This window comes from Martes martes (assembly GCF_963455335.1).
Source record: "Martes martes genome assembly, chromosome: 1".
NCBI lineage: Eukaryota > Metazoa > Chordata > Mammalia > Carnivora > Mustelidae > Martes > Martes martes.
This window is the reverse complement of record NC_137888.1, coordinates 156,450,531-156,464,611: the sequence shown is the minus strand read 5'-3', so window position 1 is coordinate 156,464,611 and position 14,081 is coordinate 156,450,531. Positions and strand designations below refer to the sequence as shown.

The 14,081-nt window shown below is 43.0% G+C and overlaps 1 protein-coding gene across 3 annotated transcripts in view; it reads left to right on the top strand.

Annotated features, from left to right (window-relative positions):
- The window catches only part of ZNF445 (zinc finger protein 445), a 38,941-nt gene extending 25,645 nt beyond the window's left edge, over window positions 1–13,296 (top strand). The window contains exons 2-7 of one of the 3 annotated variants that reach the window (XM_080811836.1): window positions 4,115–4,683; window positions 7,127–7,295; window positions 7,637–7,713; window positions 7,986–8,112; window positions 8,593–8,703; window positions 9,494–13,296. In XM_080811836.1, the coding sequence (XP_080667962.1) occupies window positions 4,255–4,683; window positions 7,127–7,295; window positions 7,637–7,713; window positions 7,986–8,112; window positions 8,593–8,703; window positions 9,494–11,661 (3,081 nt within the window). In that variant the 5' untranslated portion in view covers window positions 4,115–4,254 and the 3' untranslated portion in view covers window positions 11,662–13,296. Of the gene's footprint in view, window positions 1–4,114; window positions 4,684–7,126; window positions 7,296–7,636; window positions 7,714–7,970; window positions 8,113–8,592; window positions 8,704–9,493 lie in introns of all 3 variants that reach the window. The other 2 variants (XM_080811835.1, XM_080811837.1) reach the window with 2 other exon arrangements.
- The last annotated feature ends 785 nt before the right edge of the window (window positions 13,297–14,081 follow it).

Below are 14,081 nucleotides of genomic sequence, written 5' to 3'. Positions count from 1 at the left end.
AATACCATTACTCACTTGGACTTAAAGCATAATAAAGCTAATAGCAGCCTCCTGGATTCCATTTAAATTAGTTTAGTAGATATTTAACGGGATCCAGGAGGTTGCCATTAACTTCATCAAGCTTGAAGTCCAAGCTTTAATTACAATCATGATTCCAAAGACTCTAACATTGGTTATTATTATTATAATAGGCAGACTTGGTTATACTGCAACAAAATGATGAGAACTAAATGTTTAAGTTATAAAAAACGTAGCTTAGAAGCTAGCATTGAAGATCATTCTTATTATCTCTCTTCTCATACTTCTGTTCCACTGGCTAAAAGGACTTTTTTGTCTTCATTTTTAAATGAAGTAAATGTTAAATTTAAAAATTAGTCTTGTGGAGACTCAACAGTAAATGAAGAATTTTCAGGTATGGCTCAAATGTTATTACTAGGTACCAAGACTGATTTAAGTATGTTCTAAAAATCAGTGTATTTTCAAGGGGAGTAGTAATAGATACTGAATATCTGCTCTCAATATGTCAGATATTCAGTATATCTCAATATCAAAGTAGATTAGCATTATATATATTTTTAGGTGATTTGGTATATAATAGAAAATTTGGTATATAATAGAAAATTTATTCAAGTGGACTTTGAAATATCCATTAATGTAAATGTAAGTTTCGGGCTGCCTCGGTGGCTCAGCCATTAAGTGTCTGCCTTCAGCTCAGGTTATGATGTCAGGGTCCTGGGATAGAGCCCCTCATCAGGCTCCCTGCTCCATGGAGAGCCTGCTCCTCCCTCTCTCTCTGCCTGCTGCTCTGCCCACTTGTGCTCTCTCTCTCTCTCTCTCTGTCAAATAAATAAATAAAATCTTAAAATAAATGTGAATATCTAAGACATGTCATGATACTTCAGCTTGTTTTTCCATGTAAAATAATTTTAGTGCAATATGAACTTAAGTAGAAATGTAAAGCATTTGAATTGCTATCCTTTATATTATAATTATTTAAAATGTAAAAAAATAGTGGCTTGAGAGAGTAAGGAGAGGTGACTAGCTTTGGCTTTTATTATGGTTAGAGTGGGGGTGTAGTGCGGATTTTTGTACACAACCCAGCCAGGGCTTATGTACTTTGAACTTCCTGCCAATGCTAAGGGAACACTTGGGCTTTCTTATGTCTTTGTCCAAATGTTGGCAAGAAGAAGTATGAGTGGTGGACCTTGAAAGCTGTCAGCAGTCAAACATCAAAAATGAAGTCATACTTTTAATTATGTAAAACCATAATACCTCCTGCTCTGCCCTCCGGTCCTTAATACTCTGGCAACAACTAATGTGTTGTCCATTTCTATACTTTTGCTATTTCAAGAATGTTGTATAAATAGAGTCATAGGCTATGAAACCTTTCCAGGTTGGCTCTTTTCATTCATCGTTATTCTCTGGAGATGTATCCAAGTTGTTGCATATACTCATTCTTTATATTGCAAATAGTGTTCCATAGTATAGTAGTACCTCAGTTTGTTTTTTCATCCATTGCAGGACATGTGGGTGGTTTCCAGTTTGGGGAGTAAGCTGCAGTGAACAATTGTGTACAAGTTTTTCTGTGGACACAAATTTTAATTTTTCTGGGATATATATCTAGGTGTACATATGGGATATATGTCTAGGTGCTAGGTTGTATGGTAAGTTTTTAAGAAACTTCCAGACTGTTTCCCGGACTGGCTATACAATTTACATTCCTACTAGTAATGGATGAATGATCTGGTTTCTTTGTATCCTCAACAGCATTTGGTGTTATCACTGTTCTTTATTTTAGCCATTCTGATAGATACATAGTGATTATTTTATTGTAGTTTTAAGATGATGTGAATTTTCTTGATGGCTGGTCATGTTAAACATTTTTTCATGTCCTTATTTGTATGTCCTTATTTGTCCTTATTTGTATTTATTTTCATGTCTTTTCCTATTTTCTTATGGGATTATTTGTCCTTTTAACTGTTGAGTTTTGCGAATTGTTTATATAGTCAGATACTAGTCCTTTGTCAGGTATGTGCCTTATAAATATTATCTTCCAGTCTGTAGCTTGTCTCTCCTGCTCTCAACAAGGGCCTTTCTAGAGCAGAGTTTTACATTTTGATGAGGTCTAGTTTGTCATTTTTCCCTTTTATGGGTCATGCTTTTGATGTCAATTCTAATGACTTTGCCTAGCCTTAGATCATAAAGATTTTCTCCTATGCTTTTTTCTAAAAGTTGTATAGTTTTATGTTTTATATTTAAGTCTGGGATTCATTTAGAATTGATTTTTGTATAAGATGTAAGGTTTAACTTGACTTCCATTACTTTGCTTATGAATGTCTAATTCCCCCATCAGTATTTGTTGAGAAGACTATCCTTCCTCCTTTGAATTGCTTTTTGCGCCTTCATGAAAAATCAGTTGGGCACATCTGCAGGGTAGAATCCTGTGTGATGGTGTGGCCTGCAGCATAAACTTTTACCCTAGGTGTGAAAAAACAAACATTCACTGAGAGCCCAAGATGTGCCCAGGTAGTTTTTTACTTAAACCCCACAACCACCCCCATTTTATACAGTGAGGACACAGAGATTTTAAGAGGTAAAGTGATGCCTCCATAGTCAGTACAGTTAATAAGTGGAGAGGTGGATTTGAACCCAGGTCAGTCTTAGTTGTTCTCTTCTCTGTACACTAAACTCTGATGTCTCCTGAAAGTGGCTTAAACCTCTGGAGAGCCTCCATTATGATGAGTTACAGAGGAAACTCAGAGTGTAGTAGATAGCTGGATTAGTAGTGTCCAGATTATAGTTCTTAACATGTTGGTGGGGTCACAATCACTTAAGGAATTCCTAATCAGCATTTGTTTTGTTTTTGAGTTGCTTATTTGAGATATTTTTAAATATAATATTATAATATCAGTAAAGTCACATTTAATATTACAAATTAGTTGGGCATATTTGTGTTGGTCTATCCCAGGTTTTTCTTTTCCACTGGTTTATGTGTGTCTTCCTCCACCAGTACCGCAGTCTCTTTTTTTTTTTTTAAGGTTTTAGTTAAATTCCAGTTTGTTAACATACAGTGTTACATTAGTTTCCCGTGTCCAGTATAGTGATTCAACACTTCCATCCATCACCTTGTGCTCATCACAAGTGCACTCCTTAATCCCCATCACCTATCTCACCCATCCCCCCACTCACCTCCCCTCTGGTGACCATCAGTTCGTTCTCTATAGTTAAAAGTCTGTTGCTTGGTTTGCCTCTCACTCTTTCTCCTCCTTTCACCCACTTTTGCTCATTTGTTTTGTGTCTTAAATTCCATGTATGAGTGAAATCATATGGTATTTGTCTCTCTCAGGCTGACTTATTTCACTTTATATTCTCTAGCTCCATCTACGTTGTTGCAAATGGCGAGATTTCATTCTTTTCGATGGCTGGGTAGTATTTCATTTATATGTATTCCATATATTCCTCATCTGTTCATCAGTCAATGGACACTCAGGCTGTTTCCATAATTTGGATATTGTGGACAAGGCTGCTGTAAACATTAAAACACCTCTTTGAATTAGTATTCTTGTATTCTTTGGGTAAATATTTAGTAGTTCAGTTGCTGGATCCACAGTCTTGATTTGTCTTGAAATTAAATAGACAATGTCCTCATACTCTATTTTTAAAAAATTGTTTTAGTTATTGTAATTCCTTTATTTTCCACATAAATGTTAGAATAATCTTGTCTATAAATACGAAAAACTTTCCTGAGATATTGATAGGAATAGCATTAAACCTGTAGATCTTCTGGTGAAGAATTGACATCTTTACTATGTCAAGTCATCCAGTATATGATACAGTAGGTCTGTCCGTTTATTTAGACCTTTGGTTTCTTTCATCAGCCATTTGCAATTGTTAGCATATAAGCCCTGTACATGTTTACCTGCATTCTGGGTTATTTACTTAGTTTACCACAGTATGTGATAATGTAGCACTGGTCTGCTTAATATTGGCAGGCATGATTGTGCAAATCTTCATGTGCCCTCTTTTCATACATCCAGTGATGATCCTGGCTACCAGGATCTAACTGCACCATCATTCTCGCATCCCTCCTGAACAATAATGTTGATTATTTTAGTCTTTTGACAGTGACATCTGATGTCCCAGCAAATGGCATTGCCCACTACAGTGCTGAAAAACTACTCCTGATGTCCCAGCAGCGACACAGCTAACATAGACCTGGTTCATATTCTGCTGGGTAGAGCCTGAGAAGGAGTGATGCCCCCAGGCAGGTGGTATGCTGTCCATCCAGCTCAGGCACAAACTTCAAGGGAACGAGGGCGTCTTCAGATGATAAAGAAGGAAGAAGAGGATGAGGGATACACTTCAGTGCAGGCTGCCAGGCCACAGACACTCAACCGTTCTGGCCAGGAACTATTTCGCCAGCTCTTCAGGCAGCTTCGCTACCATGAATCTTCTGGGCCCCTAGAGACTTTCAGCCGGCTCCGTGAGCTCTGTCGCTGGTGGCTAAGGCCTGACATCCTCTCCAAGGCCCAGATCCTAGAGCTGCTGGTGCTGGAGCAATTCCTGAGCATCCTGCCCGGGGAGCTCCGGACCTGGGTGCAGCTCCATCACCCTGAGAGTGGTGGGGAAGCTGTGGCCCTGCTGGAAGAGCTGCAGAGGGACATCAATGGGACACCATGGAGGGTGAGTGTGCGCAAGTGTGCAGTGCCCAGTGAACTCCGCCTGTCAGCTAGCCAGCTCATTTAGAGTGGGTGGGTTGGGTCTCTGAACCCTCAACATTAGGAAAGGCAGGGAATGTCTTCCCTTCTCATTCCCACAGCACCTGAGCAGCTGAGAACTAGACCCTGAGTGGAGGGCCTTTGAACTGGCAGCCCTTCCCACCTTCCCAGAGGACAGTCGGCTCCAGTAAGAGGGTCAGCAAGTACCTATCGATAACAGTAATGAGCTTTTGGACACAGTGACTTACATTATGCCAGTCCATCTCCACATATCTAATTTGACTTGATATTGGCCTGTTAAGTGGGAGTAATGTCTCTCTTGCTGTTAGTCAGGATTCCTGGCTTCTGAGTACATGGTAAGACCTATAAATGCAGTGCACTCACAACATCTTCCTTCTTTCTTTTGAGGATTTGTTCTGTGCAGGGGTCAGGGGTAAGAAGAGTATTGAGGGATAGCCCAGGGCCAAGAAATTGGAAGACTTTATTTCATAGCGTCGTTGTTCAAGCGTTGCTCACATTCTCCCAGATTCTCAGATTATTGAAAAGAATATGTGAAACTGATCTAACAATGAGAGTTTATTCAGTGTATATTTGAATTCCCACCATGTGCCCAGCCCCAGCCTTAGCACTGAGAAACAGCTGACTCCCCCAGAGCTGGTGGTAGAGCAGCCAGTCAGTTAAAGTGAACTCTGTCTGCTCCTTCTGCCCAACACAAGTGAGTTTCTCAATGCTTCTTATAGCTTTGGAGATTTGTTTTTTGTTTTTCTTAAGAGCGTCTATCATTTTTATAGGCTTCCTTAAAATTTTTTTTCAATAAAAATATGTGGAACATATTTGACATACTTTTCTCCCAAATATAATATCAAATTAAGTAACACATTTGACTGAACATCTACCAGCAGTAAATGATAATATATCAATGCAGGTTATGACTGTTAAAAAAGAAAACCTTTTTGCTTAACACTGGTTACTATTTTAAAAAATCTAAGATAGCATTTTATCATTTTTACCAAAACACCAAGATGTTCAAAAGGATTGAAAAATCACTGATTACAGCAAATAAGTTACATAGTAGGTACAAAATTGTGGCTTAATTACATTTAACTCATTTAGAGCTAGATGTAAGGTTTGAAAATACCTGATGGGGATACAGGACCTGGTTGAAAGCTGGTTAGAAATTAGAAAACAGGGACACCTAGGTGGCTCAGTCAGTTAAGCATCTGCCTTTGGCTCAGGCCATGATCCCAAGGCTGTGGGATCAAGTTCCATATCAGGCTCCTTGCTCAATGGGGAGCCTGCTTTTCCTCTTTCCCTCTGCCTGCCACTCCCCCTGCTTGTGCTCTCACTCTCTCTGACAAATAAATAAATAAAAGCTATAAAAAAAAATTAGAAAACAAAATAGGCTGGATGAACACCTCCCAAATTCTGAAAAGTCAACAGAATGGCTTAAGATGCACATAAAATTGCATAAACACCCTGTGGTTTATCAGCATTGAGCAGTAAGGTCCTGAGAAATTTTCCTAAACTCATTGGGCTGTCTGCTTCCATCTTTGTATGTTTCTTTATTCTCTTTTTGGTAGGGTTTGGGAGGAACAGTTTCATCATCTTTAGTCTGTAGCTTAGTATCACATGTTTCATGGCCCCAGGCTAATATTCATCCAAATCAGTGTTAAGAAAGTTAAGAAAGAAGAGACCAGTTTCAGTCACAGGACCAGAAAAAACTTTAAAGTTCATTCGCTGTTAGCTTTCAATTACTCATTTCTACATCAGGGATAGACTTGCTTCAGAAACTGGAACCATTTGAAGTCCCAGGGCAAAGACTGCCTCTTTCTAGGTCTCTGTTTGGATGGTCACTGCTATTTTTTTGTACCTGAGACTTTCTCTTCTGTGATTCCATGGCTGACCCTCACAAGTAGCATTGCCTCTCTGGCAGTGTTAATCTCAGTCAGATTTACACTGGGAGCTGTCCTGCTTCTTGGAGGTCACTGGTTAGTAGTGCCTAGAGCAGTGCCTAATACTTGGTAGATGTTATCTGTCTGCATCTCTGTAGTGAACCATTATCATTTTAACTCAGGGATAAATTTCTTCTCTCTGATTTCTAAGTTCTAGACCAGGGTGGGGCCTGAGGGGCTAGTGGGGATGTGTCACTGTAGCACCTGAAGCCTAACAGCAGTGCCTTGCTGGCTCTACCTGTCTCCCTCATGGCCCACACTAGAGCCCAGGGAGGCTAAGGGGTGATGGGGTCCTCCCTGGGTTTTCTCCTCTTCCTTTCCCCTCTGCTGTAGGTAATGAAGGGCCTGGCCTGCCCTTTCTTGGATCCCTGCCCTTAATGACTGGCCATATGGCCTCCTCTGAGTTTGCTTTCTGATTCCCATGGGGATCCTCTCACAACATTTTCTTCCCTCCAGGACCCAGCCCTTGCCCAGAGCCCAGATGTACGTTGGATGGGTACAGGAGCCCTGCGAGCCTCACAGATATGGTCCCCTGCTTCACCTCTCAGGAGCGGCTCTACTCTTGGGGACCACCTGGAGCCTCCCTATGAAATAGGAGTGTGTGACTTTCTGGCTGGCCAATCTGGTACTTGCCATCAAGCTCTAAGCTGTATGCCATACATCCCAAAGTAGTGTTGTCATTTCACCATCTGTCCTCTCATGAGAATCCCTTTCAGTTGGTGCTTAGCCCTGTGTCCTTTTTACCCTTCTGTAACCCATGTCTAACTAGCTCCTCCTCCCATTGCACCCCCCACTCCTCATTCCCTAACCCTCAGTGGACCCTGGGGAAATGTGAAATGGGTATTTAACAATAGTCCATACCTGCTCCTAGGCCCAGGACTCCTCTATGTGGGGGAGGAATGGACCTCCTCAGTGGGGTGCCAAGAACTGGGCTACCTTCGCTCATGGTTCTTTCTTCTCCTTCAGAGCCTCCTGTTCCCCAGGTGCCTGCCCTTTCCCAGAGAGAGGTGTGCCCAGGAGACCCATTAACATCTCAGACTCAGGTGAGTCATAAGAACTTTGGTCCTTCATGACATCCCAGCATTGCTGCCTAATGGAGTCCCCCTATCTTGAATCTCTGTGTCTCTGGATGGGACCAGGTCCTGGAGACCAGATTATCCCCCTTGAACTCAGAGCTCTTCTGCTGGGTGATGCTCTCACTTTCACCCTTACCACATCAATCCTGTGCTCACTCAGAGCCTGCCCCCTTCCCCTGCCCTCTCCTAAAAGCCAGGAGCTGTAGACTGACTCTCGGACATAGGACTGTGTTTTTCAGGAGGCTGTGACTTTTAAGGACGTGGAGGTGACCTTCTCCCAGGATGAGTGGGGATGGCTGGACCCTGCTCAGAGGAATTTGTACAGAGATGTGATGCTGGAGAATTACAGGAATGTGGTTTCTCTGGGTAAGGCATTGATACCCCCATGCTTCTATCTACTTTTACTTCTACATTCTCACTTTTTATTATGGTGTTGAGACAGGGACCTGACCTGAGCTTTCACCCTGGCTCTATCACCTAGTCTTTCTTAAAACATAGTGATAATGATGCCTGTTTGCTGGATTATTACAATGATTAAAAATCATGTGTGTCAAGTTCCTAGTTAGACATCCAAATGGTATTGGTTGATTTAACTGATTGAGGTGTCATGTGGCTCCCACCTCCAGAGAATCCTAGTGATCCTTTTCTCTGACTTCTTTCAGCCTGTTTTGTCTGTGCTCAGAGCTGTTGGAAATGGCTGTCTAGGTCTCCTGTCTGGCTTCCCCCACCAGCCTCCCTGGCCTTTCCCTTGTCCTTGCCAGGACCTCAGTCCTGAGAGGGTCCTGAAGAATAGTTCTGTATGATTTATCACCCTTCCATCTCATCCCATCCCCTTCTTTTTTGCAGTGGGACCATTCACCAAACCTGTTCTGATTTCCTGGTTGGAGGCAAGGGAGCCATGGGGTCTGAATGTCCAGGGAGCTCAGCCTAAGGGGAATCCAGGTGTTGCTCCCGCAGGTGAGTTTCAGAGAACCTCTGGATCTTACTCCTCTCACATCTACTCTTCTCTTTCTTAAGGTCTTTTATACCAAGTAAGTCAAAGGGAACATAACTTCGTTGTTTGCTAGAAGGAAGATCCTTAACAGTGTTGCTAAGGAGTGCTGGGCTTCTGGCCTTCTCCTCTCCAGACTGGCCTATTAGACATTTGTTTCTGACCCTACCCGTTTCCCAGAAACCATTTTAGTAACTGTTCTTGCCCACTGGAGGGCTTCATTGTTGCACTCTTTTCCATTCAGTAATGCTCTTCCTCAACCCTCTGCTGCACTCCTTCTGGCCCTTGGCCCATACCCCATGCTCACCCCTTCATGCTCTTTGAAGAACCCTAATCGCACTCCTGCTCCTCTTCTTTGCCCCTACGATAGGTTTGGCTTCCAATTCCTTCAGCCAGTCCTCCATGGAGCCCCTCCCCTGGGTTCTTGGGAGCCTTTTTATCCTCTTACCATTATTCCTCTCCCCTTTATTACTATTTAACATTCACTTATCAATGCTGTTTTTCTACTGGATATGATTTCTGCATATGTTTAGCTGCTGTGCCCACCTTCCTTCTCCTCCTCCTCCCTTCCCTATCATCTGGAACACTCTTCCATGTTTTGCCTTCCTGGACTATTTGGTAAAGATATTGGCAGTTAAACAGAAGCTTCACCACCCAAGATCTTGGCTTTTTTTTTTTTTTCTTCTGTCCTTTGGTGCTTTCTGCAGTACCAAGTATAAAATAGAGTACATTGTCTTGTGTTTTATTTTGTTTCAGGAGGTGAGCTCCAGATTAAAACAAACAAGTTCTTCTTAAAACATGAACCTCTAGAAGAAGGAGAAACCTTAGCTATGCCATCAGAATCTTGGATGATGAGTGTTTCTGAGGGAATGGGACTGAGAGAATCTTTTGAACTGAAGAGCAGGCTAAAGGAACAATATGGAAACCCCATACAAGTAAGAGTTAAGAAAGAAGAGACCAATTTCAGTCACAGGAGAGAAAAAGAATCTGAAGAATCAGGAAGAAGTACTAGTCGTAATTTAAAACACGGCACATATTTGAGAGTTCCCAGAAGAAAACGATCCCTTAAACATGGCTGTGGCAGACACTTCAGAGGGAGTTCATACCACTATGACTACAAGGAATATGGGAAAGGGCTCAGGCGCATAGTTGGTGGATTTAGCTTACATCAGAGAATTCATGCCGGACTAAAAGCAAATGTGAAGGATGCATGTGGGAAAGATTTCAGCCTTAGTTCACATCACCAACATGGGCAGAATCTTCACATGGTGGCGACATCGTATAAGTGCAGTGACTGTGGGAGGACCTTCAGTCACAGCTCTCATCTTGCATGTCATCAGAGACTTCATACTCAAGAGAAACCATTTAAATGCAGGGTGTGTGGGAAAGCCTTCAGGTGGAGCTCAAACTGTGTGCGACACGAAAAGATTCACACTGGAGTGAAACCTTATAAATGTAGTTTATGTGACAAGGCTTTCCGACGCATGTCTGCCTACCGTCTACACCAGGAAACCCATACTAAGCAGAAATTTCTTGAGTCTAATCAGTATGAGGAAGCTCTCACCTATGGCTCAGGATTTGCACATCATTTGAGAGACCAAAGAGGGGAGAAACCCTTTGACTGCAGCCAGTGTAGGAAATCCTTCCACTGTAAATCATATGTTGTTGAACATCAAAGAGTCCACACTCAGGAGAAACCTTATAAATGTACCAAATGTAGGAAAACCTTTAGGTGGAGATCAAACTTTACTCGTCACATGAGAATGCACCAGGAAGAAAAGTTCTGTGATCAAGACATATGTAGAGAAGACTTCAGACAGACCTCCAGTTGCAGTCAGCCCCAGAATGCCTCTGCTACAGAGAAAGCTTTTCCTTGTCAGCAGTGTGGGAAAACTTTTACTCGAAAGAAATCTCTCATTGATCATCAGAGAATTCACACAGGCGAGAAGCCATACAGATGTAGTGAATGTGAAAAAGAGTTTACCCATCGGTCAGCCTTTATTGCTCATAAGAAGCAGCATGCCATTCAGAGAAAACCTGAAGATGGGCCATCGTTTAGTCAGGACAGAGTTCTCCAAGTTCCTCAGAGCAGTCACACCACAGAGGAAGCCTACAAATGTAGCCAGTGTGGCAAAGCCTTCCGTAATCATTCATTCCTCCTCATCCATCAGAGAATTCACACCAGAGAGAAGCCTTATAAGTGCAGAGAATGTGGGAAAGCTTTCAGATGGAGTTCTAACCTCTCCCGTCATCAAAGGATTCACTCTTTGGAAAAACAATACGAGTACCGTGAAAGTGGAAACATGCCAAATCTGCAGCCACAAATCCTCACTGGTGAGAAACCTTTTTGGTGCCAAGAATGTGGAAAAACTTTCACACGTAAAAGAAGTCTTTTAGATCATAAGGGGATACATAGTGGAGAGAAGCGCTATAAATGTAATCTGTGTGGGAAATCTTATGATAGGAAACATCGCCTTGTTAATCATCAGAGAATCCACACTAAAGAGAGACCTTTTAAATGTCAGTGGTGTGGGAAGGATTTCATTGGAAGACATACCCTCTGCATTCATCAGAGAAAACACACCAGAGTGGCACAGTCTGAATGCAGCCTGGCTGGGTTGTCTTCCTGCCAGGATGCAGGGGTGAGTTTACAGGAATTAAAACCAAGTGGGGAGAAGCCCCTTGAAGATTCTGAGGAAGCTTATGACCAGAGCTCCAGGATCACCGGACTCCAGAACATACCCATTGGGAAAAAGTGCCATAAGTGTAGTACCTGTGGGAAAACTTTTAACAAAAGCTCACAGCTCATTAGCCACAAGAGATTTCATACTCGAGAGAGGCCCTTCAAATGCAGAGAGTGTGGGAAGACCTTTAGGTGGTCTTCAAATTTGGCTCGGCATATGAAAAACCATATTAGAGATTAGCTTGGGGTCTGACGGTGGGAGAACAGGTTCCTAGCACACCTGCTGGAGAACCCTTAATTATGGGAAGCATGGGGAAAACCTTCACAAAGGGTCTAGCCCTTTCTATTTTCAAATCTGGTGGCAGAGAATCCTGAGGATTCAGAAACTCAGGGCATCCCCTTTCTTATCTGCTGGGGAGTGTGATGCTGGGGAAGAACAGCAACCTGTTCTTTGGAGCCCTTCTGGAGGCTCGAGCCCCAGAAGTGGCCTTTGCCCAGTGACCTGGAGTCCCCAGTCAGGTAATAAGTCTAAAAGCAGATACCATTGCCCTTTGTGGTTTGACAAAATGTCTGTGATGTAATGGGCTGTGGCTGGTGGGAAGGGGCCAGTTGAATCCTGTGATAGTAGATAAACTGTTTGACCTTGTAAGTAGCAGCAGCAGCAGCCCATGGACTCCTTGTCTCCCCCAGATGCTTCCTGAGAGTTCAGCTTTGTCCCTCATATCTCAATTTGGATATCTGCCACGGTTATAGGGTTGTCTCAGCAGTATATGGAGGAGAGCAGGGTTGGACTCAATCACTGGGGCTCTCCCAGTGCCCTGTGACTATCTCCACCTACCAATCTGCATGGGCAACAGCGGGCCATCTGTTCAACAGAAATGTGGTGATCAACTCTCATATGCCAGACACTGTTGTGCTAGAGACCCAGCAGTGACCAGAACAGACAAAAGATCTGCCATCTTGGATCTTTATAGAAAATAAGCAAATGAATAATATAGTACTTCAGATGGTGATATATATTGTAGACAAAATTAATCAGGGAAGAGTGAGAGGCGGTTGCGAGTGAGAGTGAGAGGTGGGTTGCGATTTTAAGTAGGCTGGTTAGGGAGGACTTCAAATGAGAAAGCGAAACTTAAGCAAATACCTGAAGGAGGTTAGGGCATGGACCCTGTGGGTCTCTACATCCAGGCACAGGAGGTGGAATCTTGTCTGGTGTCCTTGGAGGATGGCACTCCTGGGCTGGAGTGGAGTGAGCCAGCAGAAGATAGGGTCCCAGCAAGGTAGTGGGCCAAGCCATGTATCATGGGTCCCCACTGGGTCTAGAGCTTCCTCAAAGGGAGGTAGGGAGCCTTTGGACAGTTTTGAGTTGAGTGATGGGGTCTGAATCTGAATTACACTTACAAGGTTAACCACAGACCCAAGAACTCAGTGAAATTATATAGCTGAGAAATTTTTATGCAGTTATCTCTGCTGTCAGTTTGCAATAAAGGGACACTCTCCTCCCCTCACAGAGTCTGAATTTTTGTAAGGCCTCCAGCTCTCAACAGTTATAAACGTTTAATTATTGTGCTTGCTTGCATTTCTAACTTGTGCACACTGTGGGGACCCTCTAACCTTTCTTGTAGCTTTCTTCGCATATTGGATCCGGTGCTGGCATCGGGTTCAACCCAAAGGTACCAGTGCACATGACTGATGCCCTCTGGAGAAAAAGGGGCCTCGTGGGGGAGGCACCTCCATCTCACTTGCCAACTTGACTTGAAACAAAAAGAATTAGCTCAGTGGCATAAAGGTAAAGGAGCGATATTTCTAAAATTTGTGTAAGTAGTAATTGCTTCTAATTATTGAAGAGCTCACATGAATATAAGAATAAATATCCAAAAAAAAAAAAAGAATAAATATCTCACTTGATAGTAGAGGACCATCTCAAACTACATTTTACTGCTTTGAGTCAGGGCACACTGGTGGAGCAGACCATTTCTTGTAGTGAGAAGAAAGCAACCTGGAAAATGTCCTTTCAGTAGAGTACAAGTAATCTTATCCTTTCTGGTTGGTTGTGGGCATTTGAAAATGAAGACTTTTGACACTTTGTGGTGATGTCACATTGAAGAGAGGGCAGGGAGGAGGATCAGACACATGTTTGTGTTCTGGCCCCCATTCAGCTTTCTGCTCAGGAGGGTTTGGTAATCCTGGCTCTTCATCCTTTTACTACAGCAGCAGCTGCCCGTGGTGTGGAATCAGATGTCCCATCACTGGTATAGTGCCAAAAACTGGCTCTGGAAGTGTCTGGGCACGGGTCAGAGTCTCATGTGCTGAGGACCCAGGGTCATGGGAAGGGCCTTGGAGTTACCAGATCTGGGTTCCAGTCTCAGTGTGCCTTTTCTTGGCAGGATAATCTTGAACAAGTTGCTGAACATCTGCATCTGTTTTCTGGCATGTAAAATTAGAGTAATTAAGCTCCCTGATTCCTAGGATTGGAGAAAGAGGGCTTGGTGTGCAAAGGCTCTGGGTTAGGTAGCTGATCTCTAGAATCAGAGCCCTCACAGAGCTGTAGCTCCAGCTCAGCTTCAGTTTCAAATCTGGTGCCACAAATGAGGAGATACCCCCTTTCTGTCCATATTTTCACCACCCCCCAACTCCTTGTGCCACTGTCACTTCTCAGAG